At 41.7% G+C, this 19,407-nt stretch overlaps 1 protein-coding gene and 1 long non-coding RNA gene across 4 annotated transcripts in view; one reads left to right on the top strand and one right to left on the bottom strand.

The window, feature by feature from the left end:
- Positions 1 to 18,612, top strand: part of LOC308610370 — a 31,069-nt gene extending 12,457 nt beyond the window's left edge. Inside the window, exons 2-3 of the long non-coding RNA XR_014014526.1 lie at positions 2,757 to 2,840; positions 18,218 to 18,612. This is a non-coding gene — a long non-coding RNA (uncharacterized lncRNA). The remainder of the gene's footprint in view (positions 1 to 2,756; positions 2,841 to 18,217) is intronic.
- On the bottom strand, positions 10,565 to 15,475 carry LOC308610368 (spermatogenesis-associated protein 31A6-like; the record flags this gene model as incomplete). Of its 3 annotated transcripts, XM_081259531.1 has the most annotated exons (4): positions 14,216 to 15,475; positions 13,216 to 13,273; positions 12,813 to 12,873; positions 12,182 to 12,267 (listed from the first exon to the last, which is right to left on the bottom strand). In XM_081259531.1, the coding sequence occupies exons 1-4, from the start codon at positions 14,396 to 14,398 to the stop codon at positions 12,225 to 12,227; spliced, it is 345 nt and encodes a 114-aa protein (XP_081115657.1). In that variant the 5' UTR covers positions 14,399 to 15,475. The 3 variants fall into 3 exon arrangements, 2 of the variants coding, with proteins under 2 accessions (XP_081115656.1, XP_081115657.1); XM_081259530.1 differs by lacking the exons at positions 13,216 to 13,273; positions 14,216 to 15,475 and having other exon boundaries at positions 10,565 to 12,267; positions 12,813 to 12,988; XR_014014524.1 differs by lacking the exons at positions 12,182 to 12,267; positions 13,216 to 13,273; positions 14,216 to 15,475 and adding an exon at positions 12,461 to 12,584 and having other exon boundaries at positions 12,813 to 13,029.
- Positions 18,613 to 19,407: the final 795 nt, after the last annotated feature.

Here is a 19,407-nt window from a genome sequence, read left to right as displayed (position 1 = left end):
GTTTTTGTTTTTTGGGTTTTTTTGGGTTTTTTTTGGTTGCATGGCATGTGGGATCCCAACTCCCTGACCAGGGATCGAAGCCGCATCCTCCTCATTGGAAGGTGAAGTCCCAAACACCGGACCGCCAGGGAAGCCCCCACCAATGGCATTTTTCACAGAACTAGAACAGAAAAATTTAAAATTTGTATAGAAACACAAACCCCCAAATAGCCAAAGCATACTATGAAAGCAAAATGGAGCTGGAGGAATCAGGCTCACTGTCTTCAGACTATATTACAAAGCTACAGTAATCAGTATGGTACTTGCACAAAAACAGAAATATAGATCAATGGAACAGAATAGAGAGCCCAGAAATAAACCCACACAACTATGGTCAATTAATCTATGACAAAGGAGGCAAGAATATACAATGTAGAAAAGACAGTCTCTTCAATAAGTGGTGCTGGGAAAACTGGACAGCTACATGTAAAAAAAATGAAATTAGAACAATTTTCTAACACCACAGACAAAAATAAACTCAAAATGCATTAAAGACCTAAATGTAAGATGGGATATTATAAAACTCTTAGAGGAAAATCCAAGCAGAACACTCTTTCACAGCAGCAATATCTTTTTGGATCCACCTCCTAGAGGAAAGAAAACAAAAACTAAAATAAACAAATGGGACCTAATAAAACTTAAAAGCTTTTGCCCAGCAAAGGAAACCATAAACAAAACAAAAAGACAACCTACAGAATGGGAGAAAATATTTGCAAATGATGGGACTGACAATGGAATAATCTCCAAAGTATGCAAATAGCTTATGCAGCTCAATATCAAAAAAGCAAACAACCCAATCAAAAAATGGACAGAAGATCTAAACAGACATTTCTCCAAAGAAGACATACTGATGGGCAAAAAGCACATGAAAATCTGCTCAACATCGCTAATTATTAGAGAAATGCAAATCAAAACTACAATGAGGTATCACCTCACACCAGTCAGAGTAACCATCATCAAAAAGTCTACAAACTGTAGACTACAAAAATGTTGGAGAGGGTGTGGAGAAAAGGAGTCCTCCTACACTGTTGGTGGGAATGTAAATTGATTCAACCACTATGGAGAATATTATGGGATTCCTTAAAAAACTAAAAATAGAACTACCATATGATCTAGCAATCCTACTCTTAGGCATGTATCTGGAGAAAATTATACTTCCAAAAGATACATGCACCCCAGTGTTCAGTGCAGCACTATTCACAATAACCAGGATATGAAAGCAATTTAAATGTCCATTGACAGATGAATGGATAAAGAAGATGTGGAACATATATACAATGGAATATTACTCAGCCATAAAAATGAATGAAATCATGCCATTTGCAGTAACATGAATTGATGTAGAGATTATCATACTAAGTGAAGTAATTCAGAGAAAGACAAATATCATATGATATCACTTATCTGTGGAATCTAAACAAATGATACAAATGAACTTAATTACAAAAGAGAAACAGACTCACAGACTTAAAAAACAAACTTATGGTTACTAAAGGGAAAAGGTATGGGGAGGGATAAATTAGGAGTTTGGATTCACATATACACACTACTATATATAAAATAGATAATCCACAAGACCCTACTGTATAGCAAAGGGAACTCTACTCAGTATTCTGTAATAACCTATATGGCAAAAGAATCTGAAAAAGAATGGATATATGTATATGTATAACTGAATCATTTTGCTGTACACCTGAAACTAATTCAACATTGTAAATCAACTATACTTCAATATAAAATAAAAATTAAATTTAAAAAAGAGATTAAAAAAAGAAGTGTCTTCCAATGCAAGGATCAGATCAAAGAACATGAATGGAATATTCCTACTGGGACAATTAGGAGGATAACACATCCTTGGTAGGTGCAGAGCCTGTTCACTTATCCTCTGACTTTCCTTGCCTTTCTCCACTACATCCAATTAAGCAGATAAAAACTTCGAGAAAGCTGCCTCTTCCTTCACCAGTGCCAAGAAGGACAAACTCAAAGAGCCATTTGTCTGTCTGTCTTCCTCTGATGTTGCTTCTTCACGTTTGAGCTATTGGGAGGAGAGAGAGGCAATAAATTCTCTTAATAAAAGCAAAAAATAAAAATAAAAAACAAGCCTATATGGTCAGTCACAATCCTTGCTATACTTATATAAATAAGACCAAGTTTATTGAATCTAGACTTATTTTGCAAACAAATTTGTCTTAATTTGGCTATCTTTGATAGAAATGAGGGTGATTTTAGAGGGAAAAATTATCTTTCAATAGAAACCAAAATACGTATTGTGGATATTAGATTCTAGTGCTATTAATTTTCCTTGAAGTTTTGTTAATTACCTGAAAACTGAACTGTATCCTGAATTTTTCTAGTTTCCTCCACTACCTGACTACAACTCTCCAAACTAGTGTTTCCAAATTTTCTCCCACCCTTTTGACTTGGAATCATTGCAACTAAAACTGCCTTTTTTTCTGAAGTCCTGCATACTGAAGGTAGATACCTTAATATAAACTTCAGAGAAATCTCCACAGCAGCTCATGTTTAGACAATCTTCTTCGTTCCTGTTGCTATATGGACCACTCAGAAAGTTTACCTGAACATCTGATGGACATTCAAACTACAAAAGATGCTTTAACCCTGACATTTAGAGATCTTCTCAACTGTCTACCCTCAGAACTCAAAAACTGATCCGAAATTTGCCTCAATTATTAACCATTGTTTTTTTGTCTCCATAGCAATGCCTCTTATTAAATACCTGATTGCTTGTACAGTAAGCTTAACTTCTACTTGGAAATACTGCTTTGGAAGAGAAAATTAAGGTAAAATGATCATATGGATGGACTCTAATCCAATATGACTTGTATCTTTATAAGGGGGGAATTTTAGAACACAGACATGCACAGACTGAGGGGCAACCATGTGAGGACACAGCGAGAAGGTAGCCATCAAAGGAGAGAGACCTCAAGGAAACTAAACTTGATACTTTGATCTTGGACTTCTAGCCTCTAGAACTATGAGAAAATATACTTTTGTTGTTTAAGCCACCTAGTAGCCAGTGTGGTATTTTGTTATGGCAGCCCTAGCAAACAAATACAATCACTATTAGGGGAAAAAAATCATGTGCTTTGTTATTCCAGTAGAATGATTTTAACACTGATTACTTCTTACCTTGAGATTATAAAAGACAGTGATAAACATTACTGTAGAGTATATATGAGTTGTGTCCTATGAAACAAAGCTAGTTAACAAACACCTCTCAGCTGTAGATTATGCCATGTGTTCATCTGATCAGCAAGAGGACATGAGTGGAAGGGAGAACCTTTTCTGCTTCAGACAAGCAACTTCCTGGGTTACCCTGAGTATGACAAAGAGGGCCATTGCTTGGGGACCAGGTCTCCAAGCAGTCACAACAGGCCTCAGGAACCCACAAGAAAATTGTGAAGGAAGAATATTACTAGCCAGGCCCATATGTATCTTTTCCTCCCATCACTGCTCTTTTGTGAAAAATTCTTCCAAATACATATTTTTGTCCCAAAATATCATGTTGGACGCTCGCTACTAGGAGCAAAATTTTCTAGCATCTCTGTTGGATGAATTTTCACACTTGCAAAATCACTCAGAAAAGAGTTCATCCTCCCAACACCTCCCCTGCACCAGTGTCCCCCTAAACAGCATCTGACCACAATATGAAGGAACTTACCTCCCAGGTAAACAGGTGCTTGAATGTGATTTAATTATCTCTGCATCCTCTCCCTGGTCTCCCTGTGAAATCTAGTCACCTCTTTGCATTAAAGCATTTCTGTGAGAAGCCCTGTAAGGTGCTGGATATTCTCAATTCTGTCCTGCTGGTTTCTCTGAAGTGCCTAGAAGCTGTCCTCTCCACACACAAACTATTCTGACAAACTTCATTTGAATGAGTTGGATTTTAATTCTCAATTTGCTTCTGTTCCTAAGCTCTTAAGGCTTTTTTTTTTTTTAACAATTCAGAAAAAAACATTAAAAAAAAGACAAGGTTGGGCTTCCCTGGTGGGACAGTGGTTGAGAGTCCGCCTGCCGATGCAGGGGACACGGGTTCGTGCCGCGGTCCGGGAAGATCCCACGTGCCGCAGAGTGGCTGGGCCCATGAGCCATGGCCGCTGAGCCTGTGCGTCCGGAGCCTGTGCTCCGCAACGGGAGAGGCCACAACAGTGAGAGGCCCACGTACCGCAAAAAAAAAAAAAAAAAAAGGCAAGGCTACTCGCAGATCTAACATGCTAAGCTTTACGTTCTTAAGACTGATGTTTTCCAAGGAACAAACTTTCATGTTTCCTGTGCAATAATAAAGGTTTGTTATAAAAGTTAAGTACGAAAAGTGAAAAAAAATAAAAATAGTGGTATCTTCACAGTTGAGTTCTTAACACATTTTCTGATATATGTAAAAAGAGAAAAATTGGCAAAATGAGTACCAACATTTTTAAAAATAATAATTAAGCCTAAATCCCTAGATTTACCAATTTTATAAAATAAGAAAATAACATTTTATAAAATACAATTTTATGAAATATGATTTTATAAAATTTGTTTAGGTAAGTAACAAATGATTTGCCCAAAAAACAGATTTAGCAGGTGGAGTCCAGGGGGCACATTCTACAAAATAAGTTTATTGACACTGTAAAGGGTTACTAGCATAAAATTGTGGTGGGAATAAAAAGGGCAGTGACCTTCCTCCTGAAGTTTAGGAGTGATCCCTGATTTGAGAGATATCTGAGTTGAAGTGGTCATTGGAAACAAATGGTAGAGAGAAATCACAGAGAGCAGACTGTATCAATTCCAGCTTCTGGACTCAGAGAAGGAAGGGAGAGCTTCAGATTTCACTGCAGAGAATGAGGCTGAGAAACTTCAAAATCAGATGCTGTTTCCCAGATCCAGGGGGCCAGCTAATGCACAAAAATGCTTAAAGCCACATAGGTATGTCACCTTTATTTCCTAGAGAAGATGTTAGCATTTTCTAAATCCTCATCTACCATGCCTGGCATGCATTATTTTATAGCTTTCTGGAAGTTTCATCAGCACCACTTGTATATTTGTAGTACGATGTGTCTGTGGAGAGTACAGAATGCAGGTCCGGGGTGGGGGCAACGGACTCTTCTAGCTACCACAGTGAGTGGTGCCCCTGCAAACCTGAGTAAGGAAGACAACTTGCCTTTGGGTGGGTAGTGTTACAATCTGCATGTCTAGGGGCACAAATGTAAAGACCGACCCTGTTCTGGGAATGATTGTGATTCTGACTGACCTCAAAGGGGTAATTATGAAACCCCTGGATCATCAGGATCTGGATGTTCCCTACTTTTTCCATGGTGTGATCATGACAGAAAGTGTGGCTGTAGATATCTGGGAACATTTCCAGAAATGTCCTCCTGTAGGAGTTAATTATAAAGTAAATGTGTATAAAACAGAAAATAATATTGAAACCTATCAAGGGGAGTAGATCTTAAGGGTTAATATTGTAGATGGACTACTTTGGAAAAACTCTTTTTCCCTTGGAGTATTAAAAAGTCATCGCATAATTGCCATCTCCACATTTTGTTCTAGAGTGCCTGGTTTATTGATATCAGTGTGAGACCTGTTTTAAATAAAAATCTATTTGTAAAAATCCAGATCTGTAATATGTTCTAAATATCATTAGAGTGTCTTTTAACTATAGATTAAAAATCACTTCATTTTCAACAAAATATTTTGATGTAAACATCAAATGTTTTGAAAACAAAGGGGATCTGTTTTTGTTGTTTTCTCTTTTATCTAATTTTTGTATCCATTTTGTCTGGGCATATTAAATGGTAAAAATATTTATAAGATTTGCAGTAGGTGAATCTTCTTAAAAAGAAAATACTGAAGGCCACAGAGTCTGGGAATATTAATATCTTTTTAATAGATTGATCCCCCTTGATTTCTTATTCTGGAGTAAAAGTACAAGTTTTTCCATGAAAATTAGACACACAAATCATCTGACACAATGTATGGCAGATGGAAAATGATTGATGGGAATTTTGCTTTAATGCACATTGCTCATTGTGATTTTGCCCAGCTTAATGAACTGTGAATTAATAATGAGGAGCAACACATTCAACGTATTATAGTAATAAAGTGCTTTTATGGACATTTTTCATGTTTCCAGACTTTCTTGGCCACCCTGAACAATTTTAACTCAAAGGATTAAAAAATAATCGCTTATTTAACTGTGTTAAAATAGTCAACTTTGAAAAGGATATTTTCCTGTATGAACTTTTTCCTAATTGATTCCATTTGGTTCGGATCAGTAAAGTTACCTGAGTAAGCTGCACTATTAAAACAAAGTGATCTGATAGAGTATTAGATGACATACGTGACCACAGTCCATTGTTTTCTGATTCAACGACGAAAGGGAGTAAAGTGAAAAATTAATACTTATACATTTGTTAATTAGGAGAATAGAAAAACTAAATTTCTTGTAGAAATAAGCCCAGAGTCCTCGTGTCAGCCCTGCTCCTCTTAAAAGACCGTGATGCTGTAATACCAATGGATAATCTGGGAGACAACCAGCTGTCATTAAAATAGATTTTACCAAGGCAAGGACAATAGGTTGCTTATTAGCAGTGAGAAATCAGTAGTGTTTTAGAAGTGTACCCTTTGGAAAGTGTGAGATATATAATAAATGAAAGCCTTTCATTATTCATTGTTATAAGCCAAATGTAGATTAAATGTAGACTACCTTCAATTCAGATATTCAGGTATCCTTCCCTCAGTAATTTTATGAGGTAACATGTATAATGTCAAGCATAGGCTAAGTCATATATTTTATAATCCTTCAAAAATTTTTAAAGCAATGTGTTAACCCTATAATGAATATAAAATGGATCCTAACTGCATGTCTTAGAAAATGTGCATTTCATAGAATTATTTAAGAATGAAGCCTTAATAGCCCATCTTTTTAAGTATGTTAGCTGAACGTTATGATTGTGTAATATCATTTTAGGGCATTACCACATTTTAAGAAATAAAATAATATTCAGAAGCATAATTTTGCCAGAATGTAAAATTTAAAACCAGAAATTTGACTTGTGAAAAATCCTCACATGATTATTGGCCTGTTAAAAAATAAAGCAAACCCCACAAACCTGATGCAAGCTATTATGTGCAAAATAATGTGCTAGTTACACAGCCCTCTGGGAAGTGAATGTGAGTCCGGATGCTTCTTTCTTGGTTTATTTCATTCCTAGAGTACCTTTGTTGCAGGTTTTTCTTATGTTTCCAAAGGAAACAAGTAAGCCATCTCAAGTTTAAGTTTTGTCCTCAATAAAGTAAAAAATGTGCCAGATACCATTTGACTGGATGATAACTAAAACTGGACAAATATTTTCCCTCACTGGAGACTGACAGTGTTCTAGTTGTGCTTAAAATTTGTGATTCTCCTAAAAAAAAAGGGTACAAATGAAAACTTATGGTTACCAGGAGATAAGGGGGGAAGGATAAATTGGGAGATTGGGATTGACATATACACACTACTATATATAAAATAGATAATAATAACTTACTGTATAGCACAGGGAACTCTACTCAATACTCTGTAATGGCCTATATGGGAAAAGAATCTTTAAAAAAAGTGGACATATGTATATGTATAACTGGCTCACTTTGCTGTACACCTGAAACTAACACAAATTTGTAAATCAACTATACTCCAATAAAAATTTTTAAAAATAAAAAATAGAGTACTACATGCATTTCTAAGAAATAAACATTATTTTCTTCATTCTTCTAAAATAAATAAAAATAAAAAAATGTAATTTGTGATTTTCAAGCTAATGAACACCTAACAATGAAATTTGCAAATCTACATTTGGAATGTATAATTCTTTTGTTCAGAGGCAGTGACATTACAAAAGAACAAAACTTCTCAAACATTTCCCCATTTAGAGTAATGCTGACAGTGAGTGTCTGGTGGATCTCAGAGGGGCACAACTGATGATATATTTATCATGCTGCCAGTTTGCTAAGTGGTTTCCTATTCACTAAGAAAGACTTGTCAATGGATACTGAAGAATAGATGTGAGGTCTCTGTGAGGTCTTTGTGCCAAGTCTCTGTGTGTTGTCTCTGGGTGAGATCTCTGTGTGAAGTCTCTGTATGAGGTCCCTTTGGAAGGTATCTCTGGGAAATCTGTTAAATCTGTGCTAGGTTTCTGTCTGAGGGTCTGTGAAGCAACATGAGGTCCCTGTGTGAGGTCTCAGTATGTGATCTCTGAGAAAGGTGTTTGCGTGAGAAGTCTCTCTTGAGAGGTGTGTCTGTGAAGTCTTTGTGTATTGTCTCTGGGTCTCTCCATTTCTTTTTTTCTTTTGGTCTCTCAATTTCTTGTCTTACTGTACCTTATGGAAGATGGAGCAGCAAGAGAAGGGCAAAGGGACTTGCTTCTTTCTGTTTTCTTGCTGTTCCATCAGCATCACCTGTCTGTGGCACTCTCCCAGCAGGAGCCGAGAGGTCCAAGTCCAGCTTCCCCATATTCCCAGAACTCACTTCTGGGTGCCCCTGAGAGGACCCAGCAGCAGCCAGGCTCAGGTCCCAGCCCTGTCAACTCTTTCCTCTGGGTACCGACCTCTCCCACAAGTCCTGGCTCCACTCTCACTGCTGTGCCCATTCTGGAGGCTGCCTTGGGAATTGGGGCCCAGAGGTAGGGCCTGGCTCCAGGGAGAAACCAGGGGTGTGAGCAGTCCTGTGCTCACTCTGCCCCCTCCACCCCAGGTCACAGCATTTCCACGTGTTGAGGGGCCTGACAGGGATGGGGGATGGGGTCCATTTCTGTTGTCATCTGGATCAGGGGCATCAGCTGGAACAGAAATCTCCACACTGAGAAAGACACCACCTGGAGCTGTGTCCACCATGCGCCCTGCACATGGCAGAAAGCACCAAATCACTCTAGAGAAATTCTTCCTCATCTCCCTGCTTTTCCATATGGATGGGGGTCAGGAGACAAGAAAAGCTGTGCCAGAAGCAGATCAGTGGAACACTCCTGGATTGCACCCGGCCCCATCCACTTTGCACAGGTCACCTCCACACCACCACAAATCCTGTCTGATTGCTTCTTCACCTGCCAGGCTCTGGGATGATCAAGGACTGGGAGACAGGCAAGGCTTACTACACAATCACAAGCCAGTCCCCACCTCTCCCCTGGAGCAGTCCTTGGGCCATGTGTTTATGTGAAGGTCACCAGACTAGGAGTCACATCCCAAGTTCCCTAGTCCTGGCTTTTACACCTATTGTTAAGTTATCCTTTCTAAAAGTCAAGAGGAGATGATGTGTAAGCTTATTAAATATAGTATTAAGAGATTAACCTTCCCTGATTTGCTTTACTTCTATAAGTTTGACTTTCTGTTTTGACCTAAAGGTGGTTTCTCTAGGTCTGTGATCTTAGAGTTGGAATAGGGTAGAGACCCTGGGGTGGGGCCATGATGAGCTACTGGACCCTTAACTTTTCCTCCCCTTTAGGCCTTTAGATGGTGGTTGTATGTCAGGGGGCTGCTCTTTCAGAACTGCACATTTATGGGAATCTGGTACCACTTTGCCTCCTTCCTTGGATCCAGTGATTTTTCTACACCTACATCCCACCCTAAATTCACAGTGTTTGACCATCAGGTAGTTACTACCCACAGTCACACCCCTATTCCATTCATCCAAAACTCCTTCTCTGGGGTTAACATAGAGTGGAAGGTAGGTGACCCATGAACATAGCCATTCATTTATATGGGACTGGACTCAACACAGCCCTCAGCAGCCTCCCTGATACTCCCCTCACCTACACACACAGAGCTGGAAATGCCATCCTTGCTGCTGCTCTAAAGTAGGAAAAACAGAGGTGGGGGAGGGTGATGCTGTACATTTTATTATGGCTAAGCTAAAAGGGGTTCATAGGGCATATCTCAATCCCAGCCTTCATCAGAGAGAGAAGGAACTCTTAAGAGCAGATGTTGTATATTCCCTACCAAGAGATCCAGGGGCAAGCTTTCTCCTGTTTCTGAACTCAGAGCCCATACTCTATTCCCCCCAAACTTCCATCCACTTGGCTCTGACACTTCCTGGAGACTGAATTGGAATCTCCAGCCCTATCGTGTAAACCTATCCACTACAGTTGCATAAAGTTCAAAGTAGCATAGAAGAAGGAGAAAGATTGGTTGAACCAGATCCTTGGGTGTGGGTTTCATAGGTTTTTCCCGTCTCATTGTTAGAGTAATTTTGGTTTGTGTAATGACAGTATTATAAGGTGCAATGAAGGGACACGAGACAAGGAGCAAGCTTGTGATGCTACTGTCCACCTCCCTCCATGCCCATCCCTTCTAGAAGACAAAGTGCACAGCACAGACAGCAGCCATTACACTATGCTTTTATTAGGAAAAAAAATATATATATATATATATACATGTATTGGGGAACACTAAATATCTTGGATGTGCTAATGAGAAAATCATTTTCTCTACATGGACTGAATTTTTACTTGGAGACATGTTTTCCTACTAAAGGGAAGACTAAAGAAGGATTTTACTGTCGACCAGGCAAGACACCTCCCCAAAGATGACAATGCCTTGGACAGTGTTGATGGCGGGCTGGGGCACCTGGAATCCTTGGCCCATACTGGCAGGTACTAACTGGAAACAAACCCTTCTTGGGGGGCAAGGATGGGAGGCACCTTAGGCCCAGCTGCTCATCTTCGAACCTTACACTTTTCAAACTATGTTGGTGTCTGACTTTCCTTTCCCTCATAGAACAACTCTGGCCCTTGGAGGTGGCTTTATGACTACAGGCTGTATAACCCATCATTCTCCCTTGCTCTGGGTAGGAGGTAAGCCTATGGTAGCAGAAACACCCACATACTGGGACTTGGAATTCCAGTTTGTGTTCATTTAACTTTGTGGCATGAAGTCCATGGTGAATTGCTCTTTTTTCTTCTAGGATCTGTCCAACAGCTGCCATGCGTGCCTGACCCTCAGCAGTCTCACTCTTCAAGATTGATCTGCTTTTGACTGATCCGTGACTCCGGGCAGTGGCTGATATGGGCTTTTTTTTTTGCAGAGCATCTCGACCATTGACTTTTTTCTTGGGGAAAATCCACTTTAAAAATAGCCTCATCCTTTTTCTGAAGAGGCTTTCTGGAGGGCTATGTTTCTTCTCTGGCATGCGCTGGAGACATCTGCTCCCAATAGAGTCCGTTATTCCCCTGACCTGGGCAGGGTGGCGCATACTTCCAGCTTGAGAGGTCCCTAATTCTTTAAACCTTTCTTCATGCTCTCCTGGTTTATGCCCCCTACAGTCCTCTCTTTTGTAAGTAGGGGCAATCATCTTGCTCTGGCTCTTCCATGAGTCTTGGAGTTTTGAAGTTTTGGGCTCCTGCTGCCCTAGGTTGCTCCTTTGGGCTTCCATAAGGCCACTTGGCTCCTGGGAAGCTAACCTGTCTCTGGTGGGGACTCTCTGGGGATGGCACTGAGGCACCTGAGAAGCCAAGTTGTCTGCAGCAGGGAACCTGTGTTTGGGAAAGTCCTGAAGCTGGTTGTCTGACTGTACCTTTACTTTGGAGTTAAACTCACTAGCAACCTCCATGTTAAGGCATGGCTCACCTGGATGTTGGAAAACAGACATTCTAGGTAGTAGGAAACTTTTACTGGCCCCTGGCACCTCTAAACTCCTCATATGTACATTTGTGGTTTGGGATTTTGTCAACACTTTGGTTTCCAAGATAACACGAGACTGTGGTTGAAGAGCAGGAGACTCCTTGGCCTCCACAGCCTCCCTGGCCTCTTCACCTCTCAAAGACTGGGATCCTAAGTTCACCTCCATCACTGTTACCCTATGGCAGGGGTCTCCTGAGGCCTGACCACCACTCTCCTCTCTTGGCTCATTCCTGACCATTGCTGAACTTGGACCTGGCTCTAGGCTGTCCCTCTTGACCCATTCCACAGTCTCACTCTTCCAGGTTCTGCCCACAAGGCTGAGTGTGAGGGACTGAGAAGGTGGCCTGCCCTCCTGTCCAGTCAGAGAAGCCTTTGAGGGCCCATGGCAGTCACCAGATGGAATCGCTCCCAGGGCACTCTGGATTTCCTTACACACAGTTGAGGGGACAAGGAGAGGCCTCTTCAGGGTAGGAACTGACTCTTCTGTTATCACCTTCTCTCCTGAATGAGCCTGAGGAGGTTTCTCCAGGAACTCAGCAAACTGGACTGTTGAGTGGGACCCAGACACACAGGTAGCTGCAGGGGAAGAGGCAAACTGCAGAACGGTGGAGGGTTGGAACTTTTTCAACTTAAAGACATTTATGGCCTTGAGGACCTTGAGGGGTAGGGTCCACCTGTGCTTTACCCCAAACCGTATAATATGTGCTTCCAGCACCTCTCGAGTGTCTGGATCAAGGAAGGAAACCCTACAGGAGGTGTTCACGCAGGGTTCCCGACCCTTCAAGCAGTGTCTTCCACAGGCTCCAGCAGGCACTGCTTTGCACGCCTCACCAGGAGGGTCTTGACATGAGAGCTGATGAAAGTTGTCCTTGCCAGGAAGCCTCCCCAGGCAGCTGTAGGAGAGCAGATGGGGCCAGGATGGCTGGACAGGACAGGCAGGGGTGGGCACCTGCAGCCCAAGAACCCTCCTCTGCCCCCACACTGACTTCATAAAGCTCCTGCTCTCCCTCACTCTAGGGCCTTAGCCACGCCCTCCCATGGCTCCCCCTCCCAGGGCTGGGGTCACATTATAGGCTCTGGGAGGAAGGACGACCCAGGAGAGAAGGGGAAAGATTCTTTACCTTTGCAGAAGTGAAACCAGGTTGTGAGTCCCCTCCAGTTCTTCCAGGCAATCTCTGCAAGCTGGAAATCAGGAGACTGGGTCATGGTGGTGAAGGCAGAGGCCTAAGAGTCTTTCAGGAGGCTGAGTGCAATGGCCCTTTAAGGGAAATCTTTGGAGGATTAGACTCTGGAGCCCAAGTATCAGTGTCCAAGGCCACATGTCCCTGACAGTGATGGTAAGTCTCATTTGAAAAGGGTTTGTCCTTTGCAAAGTGCTTCCACGTTAATTAGGCTCAGGCTCTGTTTCCTGAGGAATAAGCTCTGCCACTGGCATCCTCAGAGACCGTGAAGCTGGGCCCTCAGGGTTAGGAGAGATGGAAGCTAACTCTCGGGGGCGCGCAGGGCTGAATGGCAAAGGCTTACCTTTCAAAGATCCACTTTTCTTCCTACTCCTGCTCCTCCCCTTCAGCTCTACTTGATGCTGAGAGAGAAGAAAAAATGAGGGGCGAACACCCAACTCTCACTGTCCTCTATCTAGGCAAGCTGTGTTCATGAACAACATGACTTTCTACATTTAACTAAAACTCTGTGGGTTTTCTTCCCCTTTTACTTATTTTTAAAGTGGATAACAATATTTTCAGTTTTTCTTCTTTGAAGCGTGCAAAGGTTTTTTTTTTTTTTTGCGGTACGCGGGCCTCTCACTGCTGTGGCCTCTCCCGTTGCGGAGCACAGGCTCCGGACGCATAGGCCCAACGGCCATGGCTCACAGACCCAGCCGCTCCGTGGCACGTGGGATCTTCCCGGACCGGGGCACGAACCCGCGTCCCCTGCATTGGCAGGGGGACTCTCAACCACTGCACCACCAGGGAAGCCCAAGAAGGATTTTTTAAGTTTTAATCACCATAGATTTCTTCTGTCACTGTTCCTCTGATCAAGAAACACACACATTCTCAGACCTAAATGTCCACGTGAGCTTTGTCAGATAGGATTCTGCTTCCCAAGGCCAGACCTCCACTCCAGCCTCTTCTCTCAGGCTCTCAGGGGCTCAGCCCCAACACAGAGGAAGGTCTCACTTGTGACACCCGCTGTGGGTAGGTGGCTGGTGAACCAGGGCTCAGGGGTCAGCCTTCCTGCAGAGATTGAACTCTTAGTAATCCAGTCCTTGACCATTATTAGTCACTGCATTTGGGACTTGCCCTGGAGCCCTCTACCATACCTGAACTCCTGGTCTACGATCTTAGGCTAGAAATCCTCATGCCCACTCTAACCCCTCTCTGGCCTGGCTTTTCCCTAGAAGGATGATGTTCTATACTTTTCTGAGAGTTCCCATCTCAGGAGTCTCTCTAGGTGGTTTAGAAAAGTGGAAACAAGAATAAGAAAAAAAGAGATAATCTCTGCTGGGATTAAGCCAAAGGTTTCTTACCTTCCTGATGTTTCTATGTTTCCTAGGTGGTGCTAAGAATGGATTACTCTGGAAGCAGGGGAGTAACATTAGGAAGAGCACCAGTCCACACAGGAACCCAAGGATGATATTAATCACCCAGGAAGTTGGGCTGCATCTCAGCCAGATAGCAACAATGTTTTTCGAAGAAAAGAGATTCTCCATCTTCTGAATTGCATTGCTGCCCTCAGGCAACAGAGCACTGGGAGTTCACTTGATGGCAGAACCCCAGGCCTGCATCACAGAGCTGTGGCCTTGTCACAAAGGGCTCCTGAGTGTGGGGGAGGGGCAATAAGAGAAACAGGCTGAATCACTGCCCCGCCTTCCCATCCAGACCCACAGACACCTGCACCCTCCTGGGGCTTCCAGATCCCTCCTTCCAACTACTCTCATCCTGTCAGAGAGACCTTAGCCAATTTTCTGTTCATTGCATCTGGAACCTGGTTCCTTCATCCATTAGAGACCTTTACTTGAGGCCCACCAATTTGATAACTCTTGAACATCTTAAGCTGACCCTGGAAGACTGGCTGTTTCACAGACATTTTTACTCAGGATTTCCTTTGTCCTCAGCTCCAACTTTCCCACATCATGTTTGTGTCTTGTGTAAACCCAGGGATAGAACTTGAATTTCTTTTACACTTATTTAGTTTTGTGAATTTTGAATAGTGTATGTTTTGCCTCATTTTCTATCAGAGGGAACTACACACAAAAATTAAAATAATTTATTTTTCAAAATTCATAAGTATGAAAGAATGATAAATAGTTATGTAATAGGGAAGAACAAATCTGACTCCACATTAGATCTTTTTTACTTTAATCTTTATGCTTTGTTGCCGGAGCTAACTCTGTCCATCCCTGTGACCCAGGCTGGCTCTGCACTTTTTGGAAAACAATGTTGCCTATAGCCTGAAATATACAGGATAGCCTATTGCTAAGGCTCTGACTTTTAAGAGCCCATTCATGGAGATAAAAAGTTGCAGAACAGAGAATAATAATTGTTTTGTTGGAGGTTTACAGGAACACGTGACCTGACCAGGATCTGACCCATCTGGCCAGCTGCTAGAACAAAGGATCCAACACCAAGATATTTGCAACAATTAGCCATGCCCCTCCCTCACCTTGCCTTTAAAAAGGCTTTGCTGAAAGCCTTCAGGAAGTTTGGGGTTTTTCCTGGGCATGAGCCACGTGTCTTCTTGCATGGCACTGTGTAAACCTTTCTCTGCTCCAAATTCTGATGTTTCAGTATTTAGCCTCACTGTGCATCAGGCACACAGACTTGCATCTGGTAACAGTTAAACCTTCAAATGATGTTTTTGTAAGTTTATAGTGTTTATAATTCTGGAGTTAGTAAATCTTTAAACTGCACAAAAACTTTTGGGACACACTGCAAACACGCACACACACACGTACTCATTTTCCTTAACCAATCTAGTACTTTCAAATCCAATAATCCATAATTTTCTACTTAAAAAAAAATCTTTCATATGTTGTCTCAACCCAACTTCTTAGTTTGCAACGATAAGACAGTCCCCACTCTCCAGATAAATTTTGAAATATGTGGTCTTAATCCATTAAGGCTGCTATAACAATATACCATAGACTGGGTAGATTAAAAACAACAGACATTTATTATTACAGTTCTGGAGGCTGGGAAGCCCAAGATCAAGTCACCAGTATGGCCACCTCGTAGTGAGAGCTCTCTTCCTGGTTCACAGCTGGAGCCTTCTCTCTGTATCCTCATATGATGGGAGGAGGCTAGAGATATCTCTGGAGTCTCTTTTATAAGGCACTAATCCCATTCATGAAAGCTCATAAGCACTTTTGCATGGCCCCGCCTCCTATCTTTAAGAGGTAGGATTTCAACATGTAAATTTTGAGAGAACATTAACATTCAGACGTGCACTCATTCTATACCCGGAAGCTAGGAATGGGTTAGGGGAGCCAAGGTCCTGACCCTAACGGGCTGTAGGGTGAAGAGTAGGACTAGGAGTCAAACCCTTGGGGCTGAGCCAGGTCTTGAGCAGCCTCTTCAGATATTCCTAGTGTGTTATGTATGTATTCTCTTTTCTGAGTGTGCCTTGCCTTTCCTGCCCCATCCTCCCAGGCCCCTGAAGCTTCAAGTCCAGCCTGAACCATATAGAAAGGGAGCTTTGAGTCTTACACAAAATTCCCTTATGACACCACTTTCTATCCCTTAGCAGTAACACAAGATTCACTGAAGGATTCACATGGTAAATATGTCTTAATGCCCCATGAGGGCTTTACAATAATGTGTATTCTCTGCTTCTTGGTCATAATTTTATACAGTTTTAGTGGGAACGTGAGCATGTGAGTTTATTTGGCTATATTGCCATGAATGTGCACTTTCACAAACATATCTCCTACATCTACTATTTTTCCTACAGTCTTTTCCTCCCATATGATATTCTCACCTTAATTCAACCTTTTATCAAAATTTAGACTTAGGTCTGTCACCATGTGGACATGCTTTGTAACAAAATAGCTTCAACCGAGGAGGTCAGTGGAAGGCCTGGACCAGCTATCTTGGTTCCATGATAGTAAGCAAAGGATCGCAAACTACCATGTTAAGCTTAAGCACAAAGCAAAGTTTATTTAAGCATAGGTACACTCTCAGAGAGGGAGAGAGAGGAGAGAGAAAGAGCAGGCTGTTTCTGAGAACAGGCTATTTCAGCGAAGTGAAGCAGGCCCAAAGCAAAGTATATCGAAGCAAAGGTACACTCTCAGGGTCGGGGGGGGGATGGGTGTACTGTTTCTGCAAATTGAAAGCACATTCCTAGAAAGGCTTACGAGTGCTTTTAAGGAGCATTTTGCAGAGAGGTGGGGGTGAGTGACAAGGATCATTATTTGATTGACAGTCCTGAGCTATGTAACAAGCTTTCTGCTGCACATGCTCTCATCCTTGAATCCCCAAGAGATTCCTACTGGGTGGGGGGAGGGGCAAAACCACATGTAATTTATTGTAATTATGGTATAATGAGTTTGGATTTACTATAGGTTATGCGCCTGTCTGGTCTGGGCATGCACAGCCTGGAGAAGTCCCCTGGTGTTGCTGTGCCTCTCTTTATCAGGATAAGCTGCCCACCACCCGACCATAGTTTCTCCCGTTCTGGGTGGAGTCAAGGGAGGGTCCCCAGGTGGCTGCGTGTGACTCAATTTCTTCTTGTCTTTCACACCACTGTCACCTCCTTGCTGCTAACGTCTCACTAACTACCTAACAGGTCTTCTTTGCATTCATATTTGCTCTCTAAATTTTCTCTATGACTTTATTTTCAATATGTTTTGTTTGATGGGGTTTTTTTTTGAAATTTAAAAATCTTATGATAACATTTATCTTGATTTATTTAATTATTGTTCTACTGTTATTGATTTCTGCCATCTTATTTTATGCTTTATTTTCTACATTTTCTTTAGTGTTTCTTTTTTCCCCTTCTTTGGCATCTTCCGTTTTACAGGTCAAGGGTACTTATGTTTGTTTGACATTTGGGAATTTTTAATATTGTAATGGTTTTATATCTTGAATTATGTTAATTTTCTCCTCAATTTCTTACCCGTGGATGAAAAATATTCCCTGCCATATCCGTAGACAAAGGATGTTGCAGTCATCAAGTCAGACGTCAAAGCAGGAACCCTCAACTGAGCACCTTGAGGGGATTCGGGATGGAGAAAAACAGGGTACTGATTCTAGAGTTAAGGTGCATCTCAAAGGAATGATTTCACGGAGCCCAGATTCTTTCATCTTCTCATACATAGAAAAGTGCTAAAGTCCTTAACTTGAGAGGTCTAGTTTTCTTTAATTAATAGTAATCTTTTGATGTTCTGACTACCTGGTTTTGGTTGACTCCTCCCTTAGGTCTTCTGAGCAGTTCCTCAGAGTGATCTGACAGGCTGTGTTCTGGGCTTAAGTCCTCAGAAAATCTGCCAAATAAAACATAATTCTCCTTTTGGGTTGTGCATATTTTTCAGTCAGCAGTCTTGGCAACCAATGAAGGGGCCCAGAGCAGACTTTTCTTCTTTGCCTGAACTCTATGAGGATCCAGAGTCCTGGCGCCAGCAGAGGCTTCTTGGGCCTGTCCGCTTTCTCAGAGTGTCCAGACGAATTTGGGTGAGTATCTCCTGGTTCTTGGATCTCCAGTTTTGGTTGATGATCCTAAGTTTTATTCAGTGGTGTTAAACTCTTCTCTTGAGTAGTAGGTTATCCTTGAAACTTGGTTTCAAGAAGAAGTACCTGGGTCACCCTCAGTGAAAGACACTGGGAAGATTTTTACTCACTTTAAACACTGAGAGCTTATCCTCAGTAGAAAAACACTGGGAAGACTTTTGCTCAAGTGGGTTAGCCTCACTTAAAAGACACTGGGAAGATCTTGCCCAGTTTAGACACTGTGTGGTTTATCCTCAGTTGAAACACTGGGGAGACTTTGCTCAGGTGAAAGACACTGAGTAAAGTTGGACTGGGTAATTAGGTGGAAGACTAACCTGTCTTCCTTGAATTGGCTACTTTAATAGAGTTTGTCAAAATAAAAGTGATCTTCACAAATTGAACTCAGAATGGGGAACTTAGCTTTCAATACAAAAGAAAAAGGAACAACAGATTTCCAGCCTCCAACGGATATCCTGGCCAGGTTTATGTACATACAAAATTTACATTTACAAGTGCTTACTTACTTGGGACTTAAAGAAAATCTTGCCCTAAAAATGACTAAGATAGGACTCTTTTATTGCATATGCAGTTAAGTTAGAAAAAGCTGGCTTGATAAAAACATCTTTTCAGAATTCTGACTTCAAAAAAACAAAAGGCTTTCTAGGGGAAACTTGCATTTCTCTTCCTGTGTCTTTGAAATGTAAGTGTTCTGATATTCTTCAGAGTGTGTGTGTGTGTGTGTGTGTGTGTGTGTGTGTGTGTGTTTTGAGAACTTGGTCACTACCATCCAAAAGTACTTATATGGTGTACATTTGGCAGCCAGTCAAATAGACTGGGATTCTGAGCAGTCTTTTGTCTGACTGTACGACTCTCAGGGGCTTTTTGCCATCTTAACCTTCATTGTGTCAGCCTGTACAACAAAGACCATTACTTTCTTAAACTACTTTTGGGAGTAAACTTTCTGGATCTTATTTAGACAGCATCCTTTACACTCTTTTGTGGGGAAGCCTCTTGC

The sequence above is a fragment of the Mesoplodon bidens genome (genome assembly GCF_964165515.1).
Source record: "Mesoplodon bidens genome assembly, contig: HAP1_SCAFFOLD_540, whole genome shotgun sequence".
Lineage (NCBI taxonomy): Eukaryota > Metazoa > Chordata > Mammalia > Artiodactyla > Ziphiidae > Mesoplodon > Mesoplodon bidens.
Note: the sequence above shows the minus strand (reverse complement) of the source record. Positions and strands in the feature narration are given on the sequence as shown.